This window comes from Pimephales promelas, chromosome 1, assembly GCF_988280905.1.
Source record: "Pimephales promelas chromosome 1, fPimPro1.hap1.1, whole genome shotgun sequence".
Lineage (NCBI taxonomy): Eukaryota > Metazoa > Chordata > Actinopteri > Cypriniformes > Leuciscidae > Pimephales > Pimephales promelas.
This window is the reverse complement of record NC_142769.1, coordinates 21,733,196-21,754,734: the sequence shown is the minus strand read 5'-3', so window position 1 is coordinate 21,754,734 and position 21,539 is coordinate 21,733,196. Positions and strand designations below refer to the sequence as shown.

Here is a 21,539-nt window from a genome sequence, read left to right as displayed (position 1 = left end):
ATGAGTCACTGTGTTGTGAGTTGGAGTTGTTAGGGCTGGAATTAAATTAACACACACACAGAGCTGTGTTTTGTCGTCTGGATGTTCACTGATCATAGGGTTTGCAATTGTAGTTCCACTCCATTAGAGCACAGATATTTAGACACTGTCTAAATAATCTGGTGTCTCTGCAGGATATTTCTATATTATTTTGATCTAAGGCATTTACTTCTGTGAGATTTAAAAAGCACATTAGAAATTTAATAAAAAAAATTGTATGTATAATTTTGACATCAAACAGTTAACATTTATCAGAGAGAACTCATTTTGTTTCTATAGTTAACTAAAACTAAAACCATACAAAACCTGTCCATTTCTTTAAATAAAATAAACCTTAACTGAAATAATATAAAATATAGATATCAATTTCATTTAGTTTCATTTGATGTACTAAACTAAAACTGAAATAAAAAGTAATAATAAAAACTTGTACATAATTTAAAAGTAAAATAACAAAAATGACAAAACTGAACTAGTATAATATATAACTAACTATATTAACTACTAAACTATATGATATAATAGTATCTCAGTGGTTGTGAAATAACACTGGCTAGGGCTTGTTTTTTTTTGTTTAGCTATAATTGAAGTATTGTCTCTGTCCACAGTTGCAAACAGTGGATGGTTAAACCAGTTGGGTGACATTCTCTCATGCATAGCAAACGATCTACCTGCTCATCCAGTTCTGGGACCATCCGTGTTGTGTCTTATCTTTGAGCTGTCATCAACAGGATATAGAATCCTCCGTTGCATGACAGCTGTCTCGGTTTCTTAGCTGAAATCCCCACAAGGAGTTCTGTGTGTGTGTGTGTTGTCTTTGTCCATGGGTGTCTAAATTGCAGAATGAGTTTGAAACGGCACAATGCATTTACACGTACAGCAGCTCTACAGGACAGTCTCGCTTATTCATAAAAGTTGGCGAAGAAGAACGCCGAGTGCTCTTTAATATTGGCCGAGCAAAAGCACAAACCAGACAAAGAGGCAGCCACCAACAGAGCACGGCCTAATTAAGAAACTTGTTCACGTTCGGAGACGGCTGCTGAACCCGTAACTCGTCAAAAGGCTTAAGGAATTAGGAAACTGTATATGTGTCTGGTTGAGTCATTGAGAAACTGAAGGAGACATGCTTAGCTAACTCTAAATGGATGGTGCTAATAAATCGTACAGGGTCGCTCAGTTTAACCTCACCTCTGTGTCCTGTGATTCACTGCATTTATATTGGCCCACATCATTTAAGAGGGTGTCAAAGGTCAGAGGCCTGTTGCCCTACACTCACTTTTCCATTAGACTCATTCAGTTCTAGGAGTTCATTGACTTGATGTGTACTGCAGCTCCTGCACTAGAGTCTAAAATGTAACTTTTAAACAACTTAATATATATATATATATTTGCTAATGAAGCTGTATTTTTCATTATTTTTTAAAATATATTTCACTATGATTATTTTTTGTCATGCACATTTGTGACAAACAGCACAAGTGATTGTGTTGGTTGCAGCATCATTTATGAGATAATTCTCTGTCTCTGGATGAAACAGTCCCACAAAAACAATGATTTCTAATGTGTTTTTTATTTTTTTATTTTTCTCCTTCCTCATATTTCATTCTGATGGCTTGGAATGCAGGAATATTACACATCCACTAGCACTAGCATTCACATGTTTGGGCTTTGTGTGTGTGTGTGTGTGTCTCTCTCTCTCTCTCTATATATATATATATATATATATATATATATATTATCTGTTTTGTAAATTAATGGTTTTATTCAGCAAGAATATAAAGTCAAAAGGTAATGTCATGTTACATAAGATTTCTATTCCAAATAAATGCTGTTTTTATAAAAGTTTCCAGAAAAAAATACACCTTGATTTCCATAAAAAATATTAAGCAGCATAACTGTTTTTGACATTGATAATAATTATTAATAATTAATAATAGTTAATAACAATAATAGCAAATCCACATATTAGAATGATTTCTGAAGGATCATGTGACAACGGAGTAATGATGCTGCAAATTCAGCTTTGCCAACACAGGAATAAATCAAATATATTCCAAAAGAAAACTGATATTCTAAGTTGTTATAATGTTTTCACAGTATTACTGTTTTAACTATTTTTTATCTAATAAATGCAGCCTTGGTGAGCATATAAGCAACTTCTTTCAAAAACAAATCTTACTGAGCCCATGTCAAGTTTTAGAGAAAAGAAAGCTATGATCATGGTTTGTATAACTTTGAATTCACGTTTATTACACCAGCGAGGGTCAGGCTAATGTTCTTATAGTCTAATTGTGAACCATATAGTGTTGCCGTTTCAAAAAAAAAGTTGCTGTGTACCCGCCATTTTTATATAATCAAAAAAAAAAATACAATTTTAGTTGCGTCTTGCACCTTGCATCTGGTCTAACCTGAATGAAACCTATGAATGTTTTCAAGATAATTGTGCGTAATGTACATATATTTAACACTCTCAATCTTTGTTTTGTGCTCTTTCTCTAGAACAATGTTACAGCCAATAAGGAGAAGGAGGAAGTGGAGGTAGCAAAGAAGGTGTCCGAGGGCCAGGCAGGCCGTCTGTCTCAGGAGGTGGAGAGACTTCGCAAGAGGGCACATGAGCTGGAGAACGAAGTTACCAAACTCAACCGCATCATTGATGAAGCCAAGCTGCAGGAGAGCAGGCTGGGGGAGCGAACTGGCCGTCTGGAGGTACTTTCAGTTCTCTCTTTGATTTGAGTGTGAAAAAGAAACGCTTATTTATACACATTTATACCAATTAGATTTCTATTGCATTCTAATGGTTACATCGACCTGAGGCCGTTTCCCTAGACGAAGATTAAGATTGTCCTGTCGGGAATTCCATCAGCCCTGTTAACTCTTCCCCTTTAGTCTGGGGGAAATGCTTAATCTGTGTCTATAAAAACAGACACAGAGAAGTAAAACATCTGTAATGTGTTTGTTTGTGACTAGAAAGAAAAAAGGCAGTTGGAGGAGTCTCTCGCTGAGATCAGGGAACAGGAAGAGGAAATGACCCGTGCAAATCATGCGCTTACCACTCGCCTAGAGGATGTGCAGGTGAGACCTGGGAAGCGCAACTTTGAGTAGGAGCTGAGATATTAAGAAATCATGTTTGGTAGAGTTGTTATGAATTTGGTGTCGGTAAGATTATTTTTATGTTTTTGAAAGTAGTCTCTAATACTTACCAAGGATGCATTTATTTAACAAAACAATAATATTTTGTCATAATATTACAGTTTAAAGGTGCATTATGCAACATTAAACAGTTCAACATGGAGATAGATGGAAACAAAAACCGAAGTTTTCTACTACCCCCGTTTTCCCCTCACACACAAGTGTGTGATTTACTCAAATGCTTTTCCTTTCATGTATTTAAAATGACTTGCAGATTTATAACTTTATTACCTCTGAAGACATTATGACTAACAAAACATTTGTGCGGCTGATGCTCCTTTGGTTATGAACAGCTCGTGTAAGCGTGCGTGTGGTCCATGAGCGTGCACACCTCTGGTTGCAGTTCCTCTTGTCGCCAGAGAGGGCATAGTTCTGCAAAAAACTCAGATACTTGCGCAATGCACCTTTAAAATAACTGCTTTCTATTTTATTTAATTTATTCCTGTGATGCAAAGCTGAATTTTCAGCACCATTACTCCAGTCTTCAGTGTCACATGATCCACCAGAACTCATTCAAATTAGCAGATCTGCTGCTTTAGTATTATTATTATTATTATTATGATCAATGCTGAAAACATTTGTGCTGCATGTAATGTATTTGAAACAGAAATTTATTTTTGTTACAGTGTAAAAGTCTTAGGCCGTGTTTCACACACAGGGTTTAAATTAAGCCAGGATTAGGCCTTCGTTTAATTAGGGCATTTGAGTAGCTTTAATAAACATGCCTTAGAAAAAAAAAAACATTACTGGTTTACATCTTGAGACAAAACATTGGCACTGACATTTTAAGATATCGGTTTGATACTTTTTTTTTCTCACATAATAAAAGTATAAAAAAATTTCATGACCTCTCTGACCCCAAACTTTTGAGTGTATGAAAGTCTAAATTAGTGGTGAAACCGTAATATTTCTTCTAAATAGTGTCATTTTTTACAACTTCAGAAAGTATATTTGTATGTTTTAAACATTGTTTTTTTTTTTATTATTTTGGTCACAGTGTTAAAACTATCTTAAAGTCAAACCGACAATTAGAGTAGCATTACTGTTTCAAAAATTGTCCTAAGGGAAGTCTTGCTTTACTTTGTTAATTGATACTTTTCCATCAATAGAGAAACTTGACCAAGATGACTCACGAGCACCATGAGCTGCAAGAGCGACTAAAGGAGGAAAAGAGTCAGAAAGAGCAGTTTAAAAACACCAAGAATGAGATAGAAGATGAGAGGAGGCTGCTGGACCGAACTGTGGAGAAACTTCAGCGGGAGGTGAGAGACTGGACTCAATGATGATTTTTTTTATTATTATTATGTAAATGTCGTAATAAACTTTTTAAATTATTTTTAATTCACTGAGGAAAACAAAACCTGAGTTGGTTATACAACTTTGGTGTGATTTGTGTCACAGACACCTGCGGTGAAGCTGGTACATTTGAGGAATTGACTAATTTAATTTTCCTCTGTCCTATTGTTTTTTCCAATATCTGTGTAGATGAATGAGATAGTGGAGGCGTCTCAGAGCTCAACTCAGGAGCTGCAGGAGCAGATAGACATGTATAAGGAGAAGAACCGGAGGGAGATGGCAGAGCTGCAGAAACAGCTGAGAGAGGGAGGACTGGAGCTGGAGAAATCCCGTCTTACCGCCAAGACTCTTCAAGAGGAGGTGGGTGGGGGAGTTCAGAAAAAACTACCAACCTGAAGCCAAGTCGAAAAAAACAAAGCAGATCATTTCTAAATCCTGAAATGCACATGTTCAAAAAACTTGGCTGGACTTAAACAGATTGGTCTGAGCCAAAAAAACGATAACTAGAACCATAAGTGTGTGGACACTAATATAGTATGGCGGCAAATCAATGACTAAAATGTGAATTGTATCTTAACTTGAGAAGCCAGAAAATATAATGAACCACTTATTATGTAAAAAGACTTAAAATGCAAGTAACCATGGAAATGCGTTATTACAGTCTGTAAAATATATCTAATATTTCTTAACAACAAAATGCATCACTAGTAAGATTTCCTGTTAATAAAGTATCTGGTAAAGAATCTGTTCTATATTAACAATGCATTAGATCACATTACACATTAAGAAACCACAACAAATAAAACAAATTAAGTGATGTCTCGCATCATTGGACAGGTGTCCAATGATCCAGAAAAGGGGAAGTAGCCAATGACATTTGAGGCTATTAAAACAGTAAGTCCCACCCCTCGACTTGCAAAAATAAAATTGTTCGAGCAAGCGAGAGCAGATCGAGCGCGAGAGCGTGGGGAATGACCATGCGCGAGGAGATGTCATTTTAGCGCTTGCGCCAGCATCAGTTGTGCGTTAGTTTATTTTAGTCATTGATTTTCCGCCATAATATAGTTCTTTATTATAATTGTGCACTGCAGTTATGTCTTCTGCCGCTTTAAAATCTCAATCTAAAAGCAGTGGATTCTTATTGGCTGTCAATGTTTTTAGCGTTGTTTAGCTGGAAAAAAAATAATTCTGAAAGTGATTTCGATTATATTGTTTTTCTGAGTCGTTAACGTTATTGTTTTAGCGTTTTAAGAATAGTTTCCCTATTCTTAATGAATTTGAATGAGAATTAAAACTTTTATAGTTTTCCTCTATCTTGAACTTTCTTTACATACTCATATACTTTATAGACCTTGGTGGACCTAATCCTTTTTAAAAAAAAAACAGTACCGTTGATGATATCAGCCGGTAATTCCATTTTCTGTTGTTACTAAGTGGTTAGCGTTTTCATTTACCAAGATTTTAAAGGAGGAAAGTGTTACAAAATTGTGTAAAAATGTCCAAAACCATGGTATTACCATGTCCAAGAATGTCTTCTTATGCAGTTTGTTTGACATGGAATGCAGATAGGAAAATCCCATTTTATTGATACGATTATCCAAGCTAAACGTTTGAAAGTTTAAGGCGCCCTTATGCTCTGAGTTTATGGACTATTTATCCAACAGCACAAAAAAGTCATGTAAATATGGGAAGATTGTCTAGCCAAAGTGAAGTTTGCATTTCTTGAAAACCACGAGTTTCTGAAGAAGCATAACAGTCAGCTTAGCTGGAGTTATATTTCAATGTAAGCTCAGGCAAATGGCCGTGTTAAATATAATTTGCATAACTTGTTATTCAGTTGCTATCTCTGTCTCTCTGGAGATGAATATCCTCATATCAACTATCTTAGTGTCAAACATCTGGAATGTTCCTTGCCGACATTAATCATCGGCCGACATTCTTTTGGCAGATCAGATTTTTCAGTCTTCAGTTCCTTTTCGCAGCCCCTGGCTTTCAGTTTATATACTCAACAGCCCCAAGTGGGACTGACCTTTGACCTCTGCTGTTATGCGCTTTAACCCTGTCAGCACTGTGGCATTTGAGGAATGTTATTGTTTGATATGAAAATCAGGCACAATAGGTCATCCCTGTGAATGAGGTCCCATGGAACAGTGGGGACTGGAGCCCCTGAACCCCCCCCATCTCATTAACACTTTATGAGTTGAGAACAAGAGTGTAAAATGGCCTGCTTTCAGCCCTCACTGACTGTCTTTAATTCTGTGCTAATGCCTGTGAAATATCAGTTCATGGGTGGGGAAGGGAAGAGAGCATCAAGAAATAAGATACAAAGAAAAGCAAACAGTAAAAACAATAGGGTCCTCTCACCATCGGTGCTCGGCCCTAAAAAGAAGAAAGGAGTGAGACATCTCCCTCTGCACAGCTGTGTGTGAAGGAAGAGAAGGATGCTGTGTTCTCGTGGGGAGTGTTGGGTCTGAGCGATGACCTATTGACACCTCATCCTCCCGGAATTCCATCATACACATGTTCTCCTCTCTGACACACTCTCCTCATGGGGATCGTGACCTCACTCCTACAGCTGTTTCCTCTGGAGCGATACACCTCTGCTGTTAGCTTCTATAAAACCAAATCACACACATCAAAACGTGCTATATGCTTCTTGCATGCAGTATACACAGATAAGCATTTTAGTCTGCTTCCCTGAGTATTCGATTCCCGGTTTCTTCTTTAAAATCACATCAAGCTCAAAATGTTATTATTTTTGTGGACACTTCACATGCGTTTTACTTCACTCTTGACAAAGGCAGCATCTTGTGGCCAATAATGTAACTGCAACAACAGGACAGTAAAATGTTGAACTCCTAAAGATAGATGTGCTTTGAATCAATTGGTATTATATTATTGTTGCTGATATTGATATCTTTTATACTGATATTATTATTGTTGATATTGGTGCTTTGAAGCATCAATATCATGGTTCAAAATAAATTGTAAAGATGTTTAGAGGTACTATATATATATATAGTCTATAATATAATATATATTATATTATATTTATATATACTGTAAATGGATCACAACCATGCTGATATAGAGCAATATCACACTTCTGCTCATGTGATGTGTGTATATATAAATTATAAATAGATATTGTATATTTAATTCATATATTTTATATTAGAAATCACCACTTACACTGCCATTCAAAAGTTTGGGGTCAATAGTTTTTTTTTTGTTGTTTTTTTTTTTTTAAATTGATACAGCAAGGATGCATTAAATTGGACAAAAAAGTGACAGAAATAAATAATCAGTAAATAATTTTATAATGTTACAAATATGATTCTATTTCATATAAATTCTGTGCTTTTGACATTTCTATCAATAAATAAATAAATAAATATTTGAATAAATGCAGATTTGGTGAGCATAAGATACATTGTTTTAAAAACATTAAAAGAATTTTTGTGTCTGTCTGTCAATCTATCAATTATAAATCCCTCTCCATTCATGGCTTTTTAAATTATGCTTTCAGATACCAATAAGAGTGTAACACTGGTTTCTCCTTACGTCAGTTCTGGAAATGTTCTGTTCTGTTCACAGCTACCCGAGACTAGAATGTGAATGTGTTTGTGTGTTTCAGCTGGCTCATGTGCAGGAGGATCTGCGTCAGTGTCAGAAAAGCAGAGATGAAGCGCTGCAGAGAGTGAAGGACCTGGAGCAGAAGGTTTTTGAACTTGAGGTCGAGACCGAGACCAAAGCACACTCGAACGACAAAACCAGACAAGTCAAAGTCTTGGAGGTGCAGCACTAATAGAGACATGGCTTCTTTTTACAGTCATCAGCTTTTTACTGAACCGCTGACTATGTTGTAATGTAACTTTGTTGTAATGATCAAGGTCTTTTTATCTGTCAATAGGACCGTCTGTCTGCGGTAGAGCTTGAGCTGGACGAGGAGAGACAGAGCGGAGACTTGCTGATGGAGAGAATAGACAGAGGAAGAGAACAGGTAACATACTATTGACACACTCACATTTGTTGTTAATATTTCACAATAATAAATAGTTTAATGATTACAATTTTATGCAGCGACATAAACGGAAATATGGGTAATATGCAGTGACCAAAACTATCTTTATTTTGGATTCTTTAAGTCTAAATTACAGCTCTCATCCCAGCTCTGAATGTTCACATCTCACATGAATGCTGGACACTTGTTGACTGCATTTTCATCACTATCTCATCCATTTAAATGGTATAAAATATTAGTGTCTAATAAAAATTCATACATAATGTATTTGTCTACCAAACTAATGTCAAACGTTTAATCATAATCCTTTTTTGTCTGTGCCGCTCATCATGTAGATTGGGGTGTTTTCAAGATCTCCTTCTCCATGAGTACTTTATTACAAGCCACACACACTGTTCAGTGCTGGTAAAATACAAGTGACGGAATTCAACTTGAACTCTAGGTCCACTGTTTTTTCTTCTTTAAGGGATTCTTCTTTTAAAGGTTGCACTCAAGATTCAGAGTTAATTCACACCAGAGTGAGAGAAAGATGAAGTGGGAGTGCATTGTAAATGGAGCTTGCGTAATCGTTCTCTTTGGCAGCCTGCCTCTTGGTGAAAGAGTGCCCGTCTGAATTTCAGGCATCAATTAAGAGCTCTCTCTAAAGTTTTTCTTTGGACAAAATATGCAAGAGACCAGGCATCTCAAGTCGTCCAGTGGCAAAGCTCACTCTGAATGCATTTTGTTGAAACATCCAGAATCAGGGGTTTAAAGCAAGGAGCCGGAGAGAATTCTTCCTTCCTGACCGGGGAGGAAACATTTTTGAAATTTGAGGCAAAGATATATATGTTTCCTGAGAAACAAGGTCTGTTCTACAATGTCAGTCTTTAAAGGGGTCATGAACTGGCTTTTTAAATTTTATTATATTGTTGTCTGAGGTCAACTTATGATGTTCGCTTGGTTTCTGCATTCAAAAACATCAAAATGAATAACTAATAAGCTATTTTCTACCATAGTTTTGAGCCCAGCTCAAAAACGCTTTGTTTTTATGGGCGTCTCGCACTGAAGACTTGGAAGTAAACGCCCACTGCTGTGAGTGGAGAACAGTTTTGCATATTATAATGAGTTTCAACTTACCTCGTCGATGCACTTGGGGGAAATTGTTTTGAAAACGTCCAATGATGTAAAATGGCAACCGGAATGATTCGACCCAGAGTTCATGTGTTGCACAATTCCTGTCAGATCCAATATAGACGGCACAGCACCGTTCTTTACTCTTAATCGGTCTGCAAATCCAGTCTTGTTTACAAAACAATCCTCAGTGAAATGAAGCGAACAGACGGACAATGTTTTACCCTCATCAGCTGGAACGTCATTATAAATAAAGTTTATCCATGCAGTCCTATTGGAATCCATAGGAAGCTTATGCAGCGACTGTCTTCTTCCACAACCAGCCACTGCACAATATTTTGTATTGCTCGCTCGATAGCTCGATCTGGTTTGTCATCACGAGTTAGGCATCTATGTTATTTAGCTATGTGTGTAATGCGCAAATCGGTGGGTGGGGCTAAACCGGTAGGCGTTGATCTTCTCCTGTGGGGGTGGTGTTTTATCCTCTTTGATGTCATAGTTCCCAGCTTTTGCTGAGTCTGGTGTCAATAAAAGCTTTTATTGGACTAACAAGGACGTTTTCAGTTCTGAAACTTACAGGAAATTCTTATAATATGATGACCTTAGATGTCAAAAACTCAAGGAAAATTTGATTTCTCAGATCATCACCCCTTTAAACAGTTGCTTCATTGCTTTTTATGGAAGCAAGACAGACTTTTATGTGTACTACTGTTTTTTGAAACGAGCCATTTAATTTCAGGATCATGCATCATTTGGTTGGACCCATGGCTTCTTGAACTTGGACCTTTTCAAACTTTCTTCACAAGTAGCCCAAATTCGTCTTCTCGCTTATTGTTTCCAAAAGCGATTGCATCTGTCGCACTACATTTAGACCTCTTAAAAAGCAGAAAATCGAGACCAGGGGTGAAGACGTGATTAATAGATTATGAAGGAGAGGAGCGTGTGAGCTTTTTTTAATTGTCTGGAAATAGAGAATCGAGGCGAACATAATGACACAATAGTGTTACGCTAAGGCCGAGGTGAGTTGGTGTGGAAACGGTAGAGGGCTCTGTGGAGACGGGCTGGGTTACAGAAGTGGAGGGTGGTGTCAGGATGGGCACACCTGCGTCCAAGGCAGCAGGTGCATGAGCGGCTGTCTAAATGAGAGTAATCTCCCGCTCTTTGCTCACATGCTCTCTCCCTCTCTCTCTGTCTGTATCGCTTTCGTGCTTTGATTAGTTTCAGTGTGTTTTCTGCTCTGCTGACGCAGCGCCCTGCAGGGTAGAGCGGCACACGCGGCCCATCCCTCATCCCTGAGCCCCGCTGTCACCCGCTAATTGGCATAAAATATCATCCACTCTTAGCGCCTGGCCGCAGACAAAAAGAGCCATCTTCTCTCCATCGATCGATTTCTTTTTCTCCTTTTCAATCTTTATCTTTTCTTCCATGTCTGTCTTCACTGTCTTAAGGCAAGTTTTTACATCTTTTGTGCATTTAATGCGTCGGAAGACTGGGGTCCTTGAGAAATATTGTCTCTTTGGAGAATTTCAGGCATGTGCTTTGTAAATTAATTATGTAATTATATAGAGAAATGTGAACATTTAATTTAGGTAATAAAAAAAGAGTAAACTCTCTGTACAAGATGTTATTGCTCCAAGCATTATCCATGATATTTTGACATCAATTTGAGAAAAAAATCCTTTAGAAAGGTAAAAACTCATGGTTTCCACAAACATATAAAGCTGCGCAACTTTTTTCAACGTTGATAATAAGAAATGTTTCTTGAGCAGCAAATCAGCATATTAGAATGATTTCTTGATTTCGTGATGAGGTCATGTGACACTGGAGACGGGAGTAAAGACTATAGTAAACCAAGCATGCATTGTTTTGTTTTTTTTGTTTTTTTTAAAAACCAATGCATGCTACCGGTCTGTTTTTTTCTAAGCACACACTGCAGATCAGCAAACAATTCCTCTCCCATGTCTCACACTTAGTTTTGCTTGATATCCCAATGCCGAATTTCCCTTTATTGTTATAGGGTTTTTTTCCAGCACCAACTGGGCCAGCAGCAGTAACCGATCCTGCGTCCAGTTGGGCTTTCTTTTCCGTTTTGGCGAGTTCATGATCTACCGCCATTCAACTATTACATTACTTAGGAGCAACGTTTCCTAGCTTTAAGTTGTCTATTTAGGCTAATAGGCTAATATTTAGGCTCTCTCTCTCTCTCTCTCTCTCTGCTTTTTTAGAATTACACTTCACTGCGGCCTGCACAAACATGTCATTATATATGCATTCCGATGACATTACTATTGTTATTTTGCGTGGGACACAGACATATTTAGATGTCGTAATTTCATGATTTGTTATGTTCCGCATGATGGCCCTGTCATCTAACAACAATCACCGTGATCATTGCAAGGAAGCTCGTGTATTAGAATTGACGTCATCCATAGCAATGAAGACTCACTTTTAATTTAGGAGTTGTCATTTTTCCTTAAAAAGAGTAGGTCTGTAAGGCATTGTGAATAACTTTTAACCTAGCTAAAACATTTTAGTACGATTTAGAAGTACTCCTAGTGGTAAGATAAACTTTTTGGTGAATATGGCCCCTGGTGAGCATAAATAAATCATACTTGTGAACAATAGTTTAAAGTCACCAAATTGTTTTTTTTTTAAACGAATTATCACATAAATTATCATGAAAATCTAAATCTTATGGTCTTTTAGGACTCCTTATTCCAAATGTGTGAAGCAAAATGTAAAGAACAGACAAGATGATGAAATCTTCACAAACAACGGGCATGTTTTTAGTTGGGGAGGAGGATGTTATTGTTGGTGTGTTGCAATAGGGAGGTTTGCCATTAATGTTTGTTTCGCTGTGTTTGTGTGACAGTTGGAGCAGATGAGGAATGAGCTGATGCAGGAGAGAGCCAGCAGACAGGATGTGGAGTGTGACAAAATCTCCCTGGAGAGACAGGTAAAAACAACCCCGTCTGTCTCTGATCGATGCCTTAAACCACCCGTCATCTGCTCCTGTAGCTCTCGCCCTTTGCAAAACAGTAACCTTCTTTACATATAATTATACAGTCCTTTTTCTTTTCTGTGTCAAGAATAAGGATCTGAAGAGCAGGATTGCTTATCTGGAGGGATCTCACAAGCCTAGTAAAGAGGGATTGGTGGTCCAACTGGAGAACCGCATCCAGGAACTTGAGGAAAGACTGGAAGGAGAGGAGAGGTGAACGAGGCAACTAATGCAGTGTGCTAGGCATCACATCGTTGGATTTTTGTAAAATGTCTGTTATTAATTTAAAAAAAAAAAAGTAACTTCATTAAATATTTATTAGGGATCGAGCTAACCTGCAGCTGGCGAATCGTCGGCTTGAGCGTAAAGTGAAGGAGATGATGATGCAAGTAGATGAAGAGCATCATTCACTGCAGGATCAGAAAGATCAGGTCAGCAGAAAACATCCCTCCACTGAGAGGAACACTTAAAAAAGACACAAAACTTTCTTTTTAACCCACCATTGCACATTTTATGAAAGCATTTTTTTTAAAGAGTCAATTTTCTTGCATAGATTACTATAATCTAAAACTAATTCTGGTAATAATATTCAATGGGTCTTTTTAGGTATGTTGCAACACTGTGCAACAATGTTGAATTGTGATAAATCTGTAGTCGATATTGTACTTACCTGTTGTGGTGTGTATGTGTGTAGTTGAACTTGCGTCTGAAGGCTCTGAAGAGGCAGATGGATGAGGCGGAGGAGGAGATCGACCGCCTGGAACACAACAAGAAGAAACTGCAGAGAGACCTGGAGGAGCAGCAGGAAGCCAACGAACAACTCCAGAGTCAGCTCAAAACACTGCGCAGTGAGATGAGGTAACGATTCAAACCTTCAAACGGAGATAAATGCAGTACTGCTGATCTGGGTTCAACTCTGAGCAATTCATTACCACTGATTGAATGGCATCTCACAGTATGGGCTGTTGAAATCAAGTTATGCTCTTCACCTGTCGGTCCAAGTATATATGGCACAATGGCTACGTTCACACTGTCGTTCACACAGACAACGTGCAATGGGAGTCATGTCCGTATTCTCTTACCAGTAACCATGCAATACACACTAATTCTGACCCTTGTTGGTTTTGAGACATATCCGCGTCACTAAGTTATGTGCTGAAACCACACATGAACGTGTTTTGTGCATCACAAAGCGGCTCTCTCGCACTGTATGACGTGAGAGACAAAAATGCTGTAGTCACTCCTGTAAATAACTGAACTGGGTGGAACGTAACTGTATCAAGTACAAAAACAGGAATGACAACTGTATCCTGCTGCTGTATGAACATGAACATGGCCAAAGTGTTATGTGTTGGGCGATAGATGATGCCATCGTCCCTCGCAATGTTTTACTGTAAACATCGTCTGATGCCAATTTGGTAGATGTGTACTATGTGCTATAACAATGTGTAATAGAAGGATTAAATACATGTCTGATAACCTCTGCCTTTCAGAGCAAGCACATTATTCAGAAGCCAAGTGTAAAAGCATTTACATGACATTTTTATTATTTTAGCCTGACTGAACTCAAAGTTTAAAAAGGAATGTTCACATTTAGAGAATTTATTTATTTAAAATATTACTGATTGTGCGCAGATTCATACAATGGACAGGGCTTGTTTAAAGAGGACCTTTCATACACTTTTTCCAAATCTTGATTTAGTTTCTGGGGTCTCCTAAATGTTTTCATTTCCCTCCTTGTGAAAGCACAAAGTGCTCTGATTGGTTACTGGATCTGTGTGTTGTGATTGGTCAACCACTTCCTGTGTGTTTCAGAAATGTCACACCCCTTTACCATAAGTGCAGGTTTCAACACACTAGTATCTTAATCTGAAAATACCTTGTATGGGAATTACGTTAAATTATGATGCGTGTACTAGAGCCTGACCAATAAAGGATTTTGAAGGTACAAATATTTGTTGGTTTTAAAATCCGATATTCCGAAATATCGGGCCAATATTTTTATTATGATTATTTCAAAAACGTGCAACAAAACATGAACAGATTTCCCTAACATTAGTTATTTGTAGTTATTTATGAGTTTTAACTAAAATAATATAAAAATGGATTTTAAAAAGAAACTTGTTTCTTTTATTGTCACAACAGAACAGACTGATGATAGTGGCGTTAGCTAGCTTTGTGGATGGCTAGTCAATGATGAGCCATACTGTAATTTAGCAAGGGATTACGTCATACTGCAAATTGTAATACATACATTTTCAATATAACAGGCCAAGGAGAGAAGATGCGTCTCATTGCTATAACTGTCATGCGCTATTAAAGAAATACTTCAGTCACATTGTCAAAAGTTAAAAAGACAGTCAGTCACTGTAACAACGTGACGTAATTATTACTAGCTAATTCCGCTTCACTCTCGGCTTATTTAACAGCAGCAAAACTGGACATGATAGTCACAAATTGTGTCATGCTTATTTGAGTTAAGAAAACTGATGGGGATGTTCTCTTAATTGTTATTCCAGCAATGTATGTCTAGTGACCAACTCAACGAGTGTTGCCAACAGGGACTGTGTAGAGTGCCCTCTGGTGGACAAACTATACAACTCCAACACTCATAACATGGTTCAAGCGTGTTTCATCCGTTTTTATTTTATTTTTGAAATATTCATCTATCGGCCATTATAACTGCCGATACCGATAGTTTGGAAAATGCCTAATATCCGCCTGCCGATATATTGGTCTGGCTCTAGCGTGCACTTTCCTGGAAAAAAACTTCAAGACTACAACCGAGGCATTTCAGAAACGGTGCTTACCGATAAAGAGAATCTTTGTAAGTTTTAAAAACCATTTTCATGCTCAAATGGCAACATTGCACACTAAAGAATGTTGAAATTGTAAAAAAGCATATAGAAAATTATACTCGCATTCTTTCGTCTAACTAAAAATGCTCATTTTTGTTTACCCCCAAAGACGCAAGAACAACTCTGCACCAGTCCTGAACGCCGATGATGATGATGATGACGATGATATCAGCACTGATGGTGAGACCTACTTCAGCTCTTCATCTGGCTACAAGCGCTCCAGCAGCCAGGATGCCTTCATCTCCAATTTCTCTCGGTGAAAAGTACTGGAAACTGAGGAGGAAATATAAAGAAAGATGAAAATATGTATTGTGCTGTTATAAACTCTTTGCCACAGTGTACTCAATCCCAATGCCTTTGTCCTATGATTATGTATTTTTGCTAGATTTTTGTACAAGTAATCTTTTGTGTTCAACACTATTGGAAACTGTATAGCACTGTATATCTGCGTTAAATACAATGTTTCTCAATTCTGTGTTATTTTTATCTTTTCTTTTCTTTTTCTTTTTTCTTAACTCTGCAGTTCCACGAAATACACTTGCATAAGCAGCCTTTAAATTATGCAAAAATGCCATTTGTTATTTAACTATCCGGAATGTGAAGGACTGACAGATCTTTTTTCAAGAAAATTCATGTAGTACATAGTAAGGGAAGTATGTATGAGGGAATTTTGTTAAACATAAAAACAGTTATGGCCAAGTTTTTTTTTTTTTTTTACTTAATGAACAAGCAGATATAATGTTATTTTTATATTCATATGAAGCTGCTTTAATTTCTGTCAATTTTCAATTCATTTTCAATATTATTCCAGACATAAGCAGCTTGAAAATGTGCAGAGGTGCTCTCTTCCAACTGGCTGCACCAATCTGTACACCTGAAATGTTATATTGTACTGACACATTTATGGAGTTTTCATTCTTTTCTGAAACACAAAACAGTGTTATGGATCAAATCGTATGAGCCTGTTGTATTATAGAAAACATTTATAACTGGTTTCGCTAAACCTTTATGCCACTCACGGGATGCTGCCATGTACCTGCTCAAATGTGAAAGCATCTGTGTGTCTGTTTCAGAGGTGGAAGAGAAGATATGTCCTTCCTTATGCAAACATTGTATATTACTGTTCTGACAATCACCCTTTGGACACTGTGATGATTTGCACTGTATGTAGAAGTGAACTCTTTGTGTGTCTGGTGCTTATATGTTGTTTAATGGAACAAAAAGCGTTGTTATTAGTTATTAGTGCGTCTTTTTTTAAGGTTCAAAAATGAATCCTGCCTCCTACCTCTTTATAAACATCTACATTTAAAAAATACAAAAAGAAATAAACTCCACAGTTAATCCCATGGTACTCTGCTTGTTTTTCTTATTTGTCCATTTGTGTACAGAGTGTATAATTTAAATTATAATAGAAGCAAATTCACATCAACAGTGTCATTCTTTTGCATAAAATTAGTTTCTGGCCTTGCATATTTTTTCGATCTTCTAGTCTATAGGTCTTCAACCCTGCTCCTGGAGGCCCACTGTTGAGTTTAACTCCGACCCTAATCAAACACACCTGAACCAGGTGACTGAAGCAGGTTTGATATAAACTCTGCAGGGCTGGGGGCCTCTGTAAACTTCAAAGGGAAAATTATTTCGAATATATTTTTACATTTTAATTTGTAAACAAAAAAAATAAAGATGAACAACATTAAACTGACATACGTTTTTATTTATTTAATACAGCAGAAGTATGAGGTAAACTGGAGGGCCTTGAAATACTGAGAAGTCGAGAACCACTGCTCAAGTCTGTACTGGTCCTATTGTGGCTTTACCCAGATAAACCGAACTCATATGAAGAGTTCAGATGCAAAAGCCTCTAAATGCCATTTGAAATTTTCTTCTTTAATGATGATTTTTATCAAGCTTGTATATTTAAGTTCAGGAATTTCACTTAAATAACAATTAATAGGTAATTATCATTGCCATTTAAGTGAAATCACTGAACTTAAATATACAAGCTTGATAAAAATGATCATTCTAGAAGAAAATTTCAAATGGCACTTAGAGGCTTTTGCATCTGAACTCTTCATATAGTTCCTCTAGAAGAGCAGAGAAAAAGAGAAATGCCTCCCCCAATGTTGAGAGGACTGAATTTCAATACAGCTGAGCTGAGCACCGGAGCAACCGGAGAGGCCAGGCCTGAGTCTGAACCCCCTCAACAAATCCTCTAGTCTAGTCTAGGGCTAGGCTGTTGTCGATATGTGGGGGCCCGAGTCATGTATTGAGTGGGGCGTATTACAGACCTTCTATCTTTAAGTTAAGATCTGATAATTCAGTTAATTTAGGATTTGTCACAAATTCGTATTACAGAAGCAAATCTTAAATTGATTTAGGATTCGTAACCTATTTTACAAAATCTCGTCTTTTCTGTTGTTAATCAACTCTCAGGACTGTTCAGGCAACCAACAAAAACTAAGCAAACAGCTGCTGTGAAGCAAAACGGGAAAACTCTAGAGATTAAAATAGAGAAACAGAATAAGTGGTGCTTTTCATTAAGTGAATCTTTGATAAGCTTGGTAGAAAAGGCAAAGCCTAATCCTTTTGTTTCATAGGAGTCTGTAATTATTTAATTATCATTTGGGTGTTAACAAAGTCGTTCCACCATCCAACATCGCTGTTCTTTATCTTGTATCATTAATAAACGTGGTGCCATTCTCTAAAGTTAGGATATTTCTGTACTGATAATCTGTATTGTTACAGCACTGTAGCACAAAACAAACGAATAACCTCCTGAGAGGAGCATCTTTTAGTCTTAGAGATTCTTGGAAAACCAACACTCATCAAGCCAAGGCGGGGCTGTAGTGAAGATCCATTCCTGAAATTCCAAGCCCACTCCTCTCTCTCTCTCTCTCTCTCTCTCTCTCTCTCTCTCTCTCTCTCTCTCTCTCTCTCTCTCTCTCTCTCTCCCACACACACACACACACACACACACACACACACACACACACACACACACACATTGCTTCTTTCAAAATTTGTGTGAATTCTTATTATTCGTATAGTATTCTTATTTTAGTCATATTTATAACGTTACTTTTTGAATGTTTTTTTTTTCATTTACAGCTATCTACTGTCCTCTTCCGGTCAGTTAGCGGTACTGCAGATTTGAAATTGTAAACAAGGTCAACACCATGGTCAACACACGTAAGCTGCCGAAGTTCACAACAATGACAAACAAAAATAATAATAAAAATTACACAATACATGTATTTACAATTATTTATTTGCAACCCCAATCTTTTGGTATAAACCGAAACAAAAATGTGCTGAAAACATATAGGCCTGACCTAATGTTTTCAAAGCACTGAAATGTATGATACAGGATGATACTTAACTGTAAAACCTATTTTTCTTATGGCATTGAATTAAAAGTTCACAACCCTGCTGCTGCTGCTCAGACTATGACCTCAGCTTTATTAATATGGCCACAGTATAATTGAAGAACTGACTCAAACAGATTATAATGACACCATCTGGTAGTCAGACAACCTTACAAAATACATACTTACATAGCTTTCATGATCATTAGATACAGATAGCCTGCCTTTTAAAATTATACAAAAAATGTGAATTGTGCTTTTTCAGAAATCTCACTGCCATTAAAATGTGTTGTGAGGGGTGTTTTAAAAAGTTAAAAGTCTGGTCGCTTTTTAAAAGTAACACATTTGCTCAACAAGCCACACAAATTCAAATATAATTTGAGTCAGTTGCTCCAAAAGTACAGAAAAGTATGCATATTTACAGTAAGTTTTCTTAGGACAATGGTTCTCAAACTTTTTGACTTGTCAAACACAATATTCAAACACAATATTCAAAGATATTTCGGTAACACTTTATTTTATAGTATGCATATTTATAGTGTACTTACCCAAGAAAGTATTGGTAATATAAGGTAACTAAAGATTAGGTTTAGGGGTAGGTTACCTATTTATAAAACAGTTATTCTGATTGCTATAATGAGTACATACTCTATGTGTACATGGGAAACAGGACTGTACTGATAAACTGCCAATATTGTTATATCAAACATCACTATTAATAAATAGACTAGACAAACAATATTAGTACTTGACTGAACAGTCATTAAAGAGGCATGTATGTCCCTAGCAGGAGAAAAAAAATGTATAATGAGCAGACTAATGAATCCTAATGGTGTGCAGTGACCCCTAACAGACAGGCTCTATTAAGGGCTGGACCATCACCGGTCTGAATGAGAAGAGGAAGTGGTTTGGCCGCCAAAGCACCTTTTATATTTCAAACTCGCCTATTTACATCTCTTTTTTGCTCATTTACGGGGACGTCCGCATTTTATTGGGTCTTGAGATTCACAAAAAGAGAGTAAACAGAGCACAGAACTTTCTCTTGCCTCTCTGTGTTTTTTTCCCTCACTCTCATGTTTTATATTTTCTTAAGATACTTATTTGGATTTAATGCTTTTTTCTTGAACCATTTCATCACTTTTGTATTTGCATGCCAACATGTTTTGGTATATTTATTATATTTTGAAATATAATTCTTCATTCCTATGATGGCAAAGCTGAATTTTCAGCAGTCTTCAGTGTCACACAATCCTTCAGAAATAATTCTAATGCTGATTTGATGCTCAAGAAACATTTCTTATTATTATCAAGGCTGAAAACAGATGTGCTTAATATTTCTGTGAATTCCGCATTCCTGCATTTTTTCAGGATTATTTTATGAATAGAAAGTTCAAATGAACATCATTTATTCTTTTATGATATGTCTTTACTGTTACTTTTGTCCAATTTAATGCATTCAAGCTGAATAGAAGTATTAATGTCTTTTTGGAAAATATCATACTGACCCCAACGGTAGTGCTTGTTAAGCTAAATTTTGTGTAGGCAGACTCAAAAAAGAAAAAAAAAGAAAAGTCTGCTAAAACAGGACACACAAGTATAAATGTCAAATAACCAGTTCTCAGAGCTCAATCTTTGTCTCCTGTGGACATCATCACAGAGTAAGATGTTGTTAGACAATCAAACTGCTGTAATTACTCACCTGTCAGCCGCGGGTGAAGCTGCTGTACGGGTCATGGCAAATAACAACAAGGCAATTATTCCAAGACAGCAGTTGTGCTGGCTAAACAATACACGTTGTTGGTTACAACACCATAGGTGACTTCTTAGATTTGTTGTTTTTAGTTCACTTTTTTATATATCTATTGAATGCGTGTTTGAAAGTGAATGTAGTGACATTACATGTTTAGCTTCTAATACAGCTCAACCAATCATGTTAAAACCTGGGAACACTACAATAAGACACTTAGCCATTATTTCAGGCAGGATTAGTCATTTGTGTTGATTGCAAAAAGGAAAACAGAAAAAAGTGTAGTCCCACAAATTTGGTGAAAATGTAAGTTACATCGAGCCCACCAAACCAAAACGGTGGAATCAACCTCAACATAACAGGACGGAATTGCTCCTAATATTCACATTTAGATCTCTTTCTATGGTCAAATCATAAATGTCATGCATTTTATATGTTAGTATTTGTTGACTGACTTTCTGTCTCTGAATAAGATTCCTTAAAAAATGTAAATGTATGTGTAATAGGTGACTTCATGATTATAGGTCCACTCCCCTTCTCTGGATATAACATCTACAAACACCCTCTCTGTTTCACCCTCTCTGTTTTTCTTCATTTTCCTGTTGTCGCTCCTCATCTCATCTCAGAAATGTTTCTGATCTGCACCTTAGGGAATTCAGGCCGTCTAGTAAGACCAGGTAAGCAAGGTGACAATACATTATAACACAATGAGGCAAGAATAGCTCCTGCTCACTTTTTCTTTTCCTTATTAACTGGGTACAGTCAGACATAAACTGTAGGTGAGATGAGCTGGATGGATGGATGTAACTGTTTACCTGTCATTTTGTGTTTTATGCATTTGAACTTAAATGTAACATATGGTGAGGAAGACAGATTGGGGGAGAATTTATCTGACATAGGCTATCCTGTT

The 21,539-nt window shown here is 36.9% G+C and overlaps 1 protein-coding gene across 1 annotated transcript in view; it reads left to right on the top strand.

Moving 5' to 3' along the window:
• cgnl1 (cingulin like 1) overlaps positions 1 to 16,863 on the top strand; it is a 35,997-nt gene extending 19,134 nt beyond the window's left edge. The window contains exons 9-19 of the mRNA XM_039654375.2: positions 2,539 to 2,745; positions 3,007 to 3,111; positions 4,338 to 4,490; positions 4,714 to 4,884; positions 8,162 to 8,320; positions 8,438 to 8,527; positions 12,531 to 12,614; positions 12,748 to 12,872; positions 12,982 to 13,090; positions 13,354 to 13,517; positions 15,627 to 16,863. Of these exons, the coding sequence (XP_039510309.2) occupies positions 2,539 to 2,745; positions 3,007 to 3,111; positions 4,338 to 4,490; positions 4,714 to 4,884; positions 8,162 to 8,320; positions 8,438 to 8,527; positions 12,531 to 12,614; positions 12,748 to 12,872; positions 12,982 to 13,090; positions 13,354 to 13,517; positions 15,627 to 15,777 (1,518 nt within the window). The 3' untranslated portion in view covers positions 15,778 to 16,863. The remainder of the gene's footprint in view (positions 1 to 2,538; positions 2,746 to 3,006; positions 3,112 to 4,337; positions 4,491 to 4,713; positions 4,885 to 8,161; positions 8,321 to 8,437; positions 8,528 to 12,530; positions 12,615 to 12,747; positions 12,873 to 12,981; positions 13,091 to 13,353; positions 13,518 to 15,626) is intronic.
• Positions 16,864 to 21,539: the final 4,676 nt, after the last annotated feature.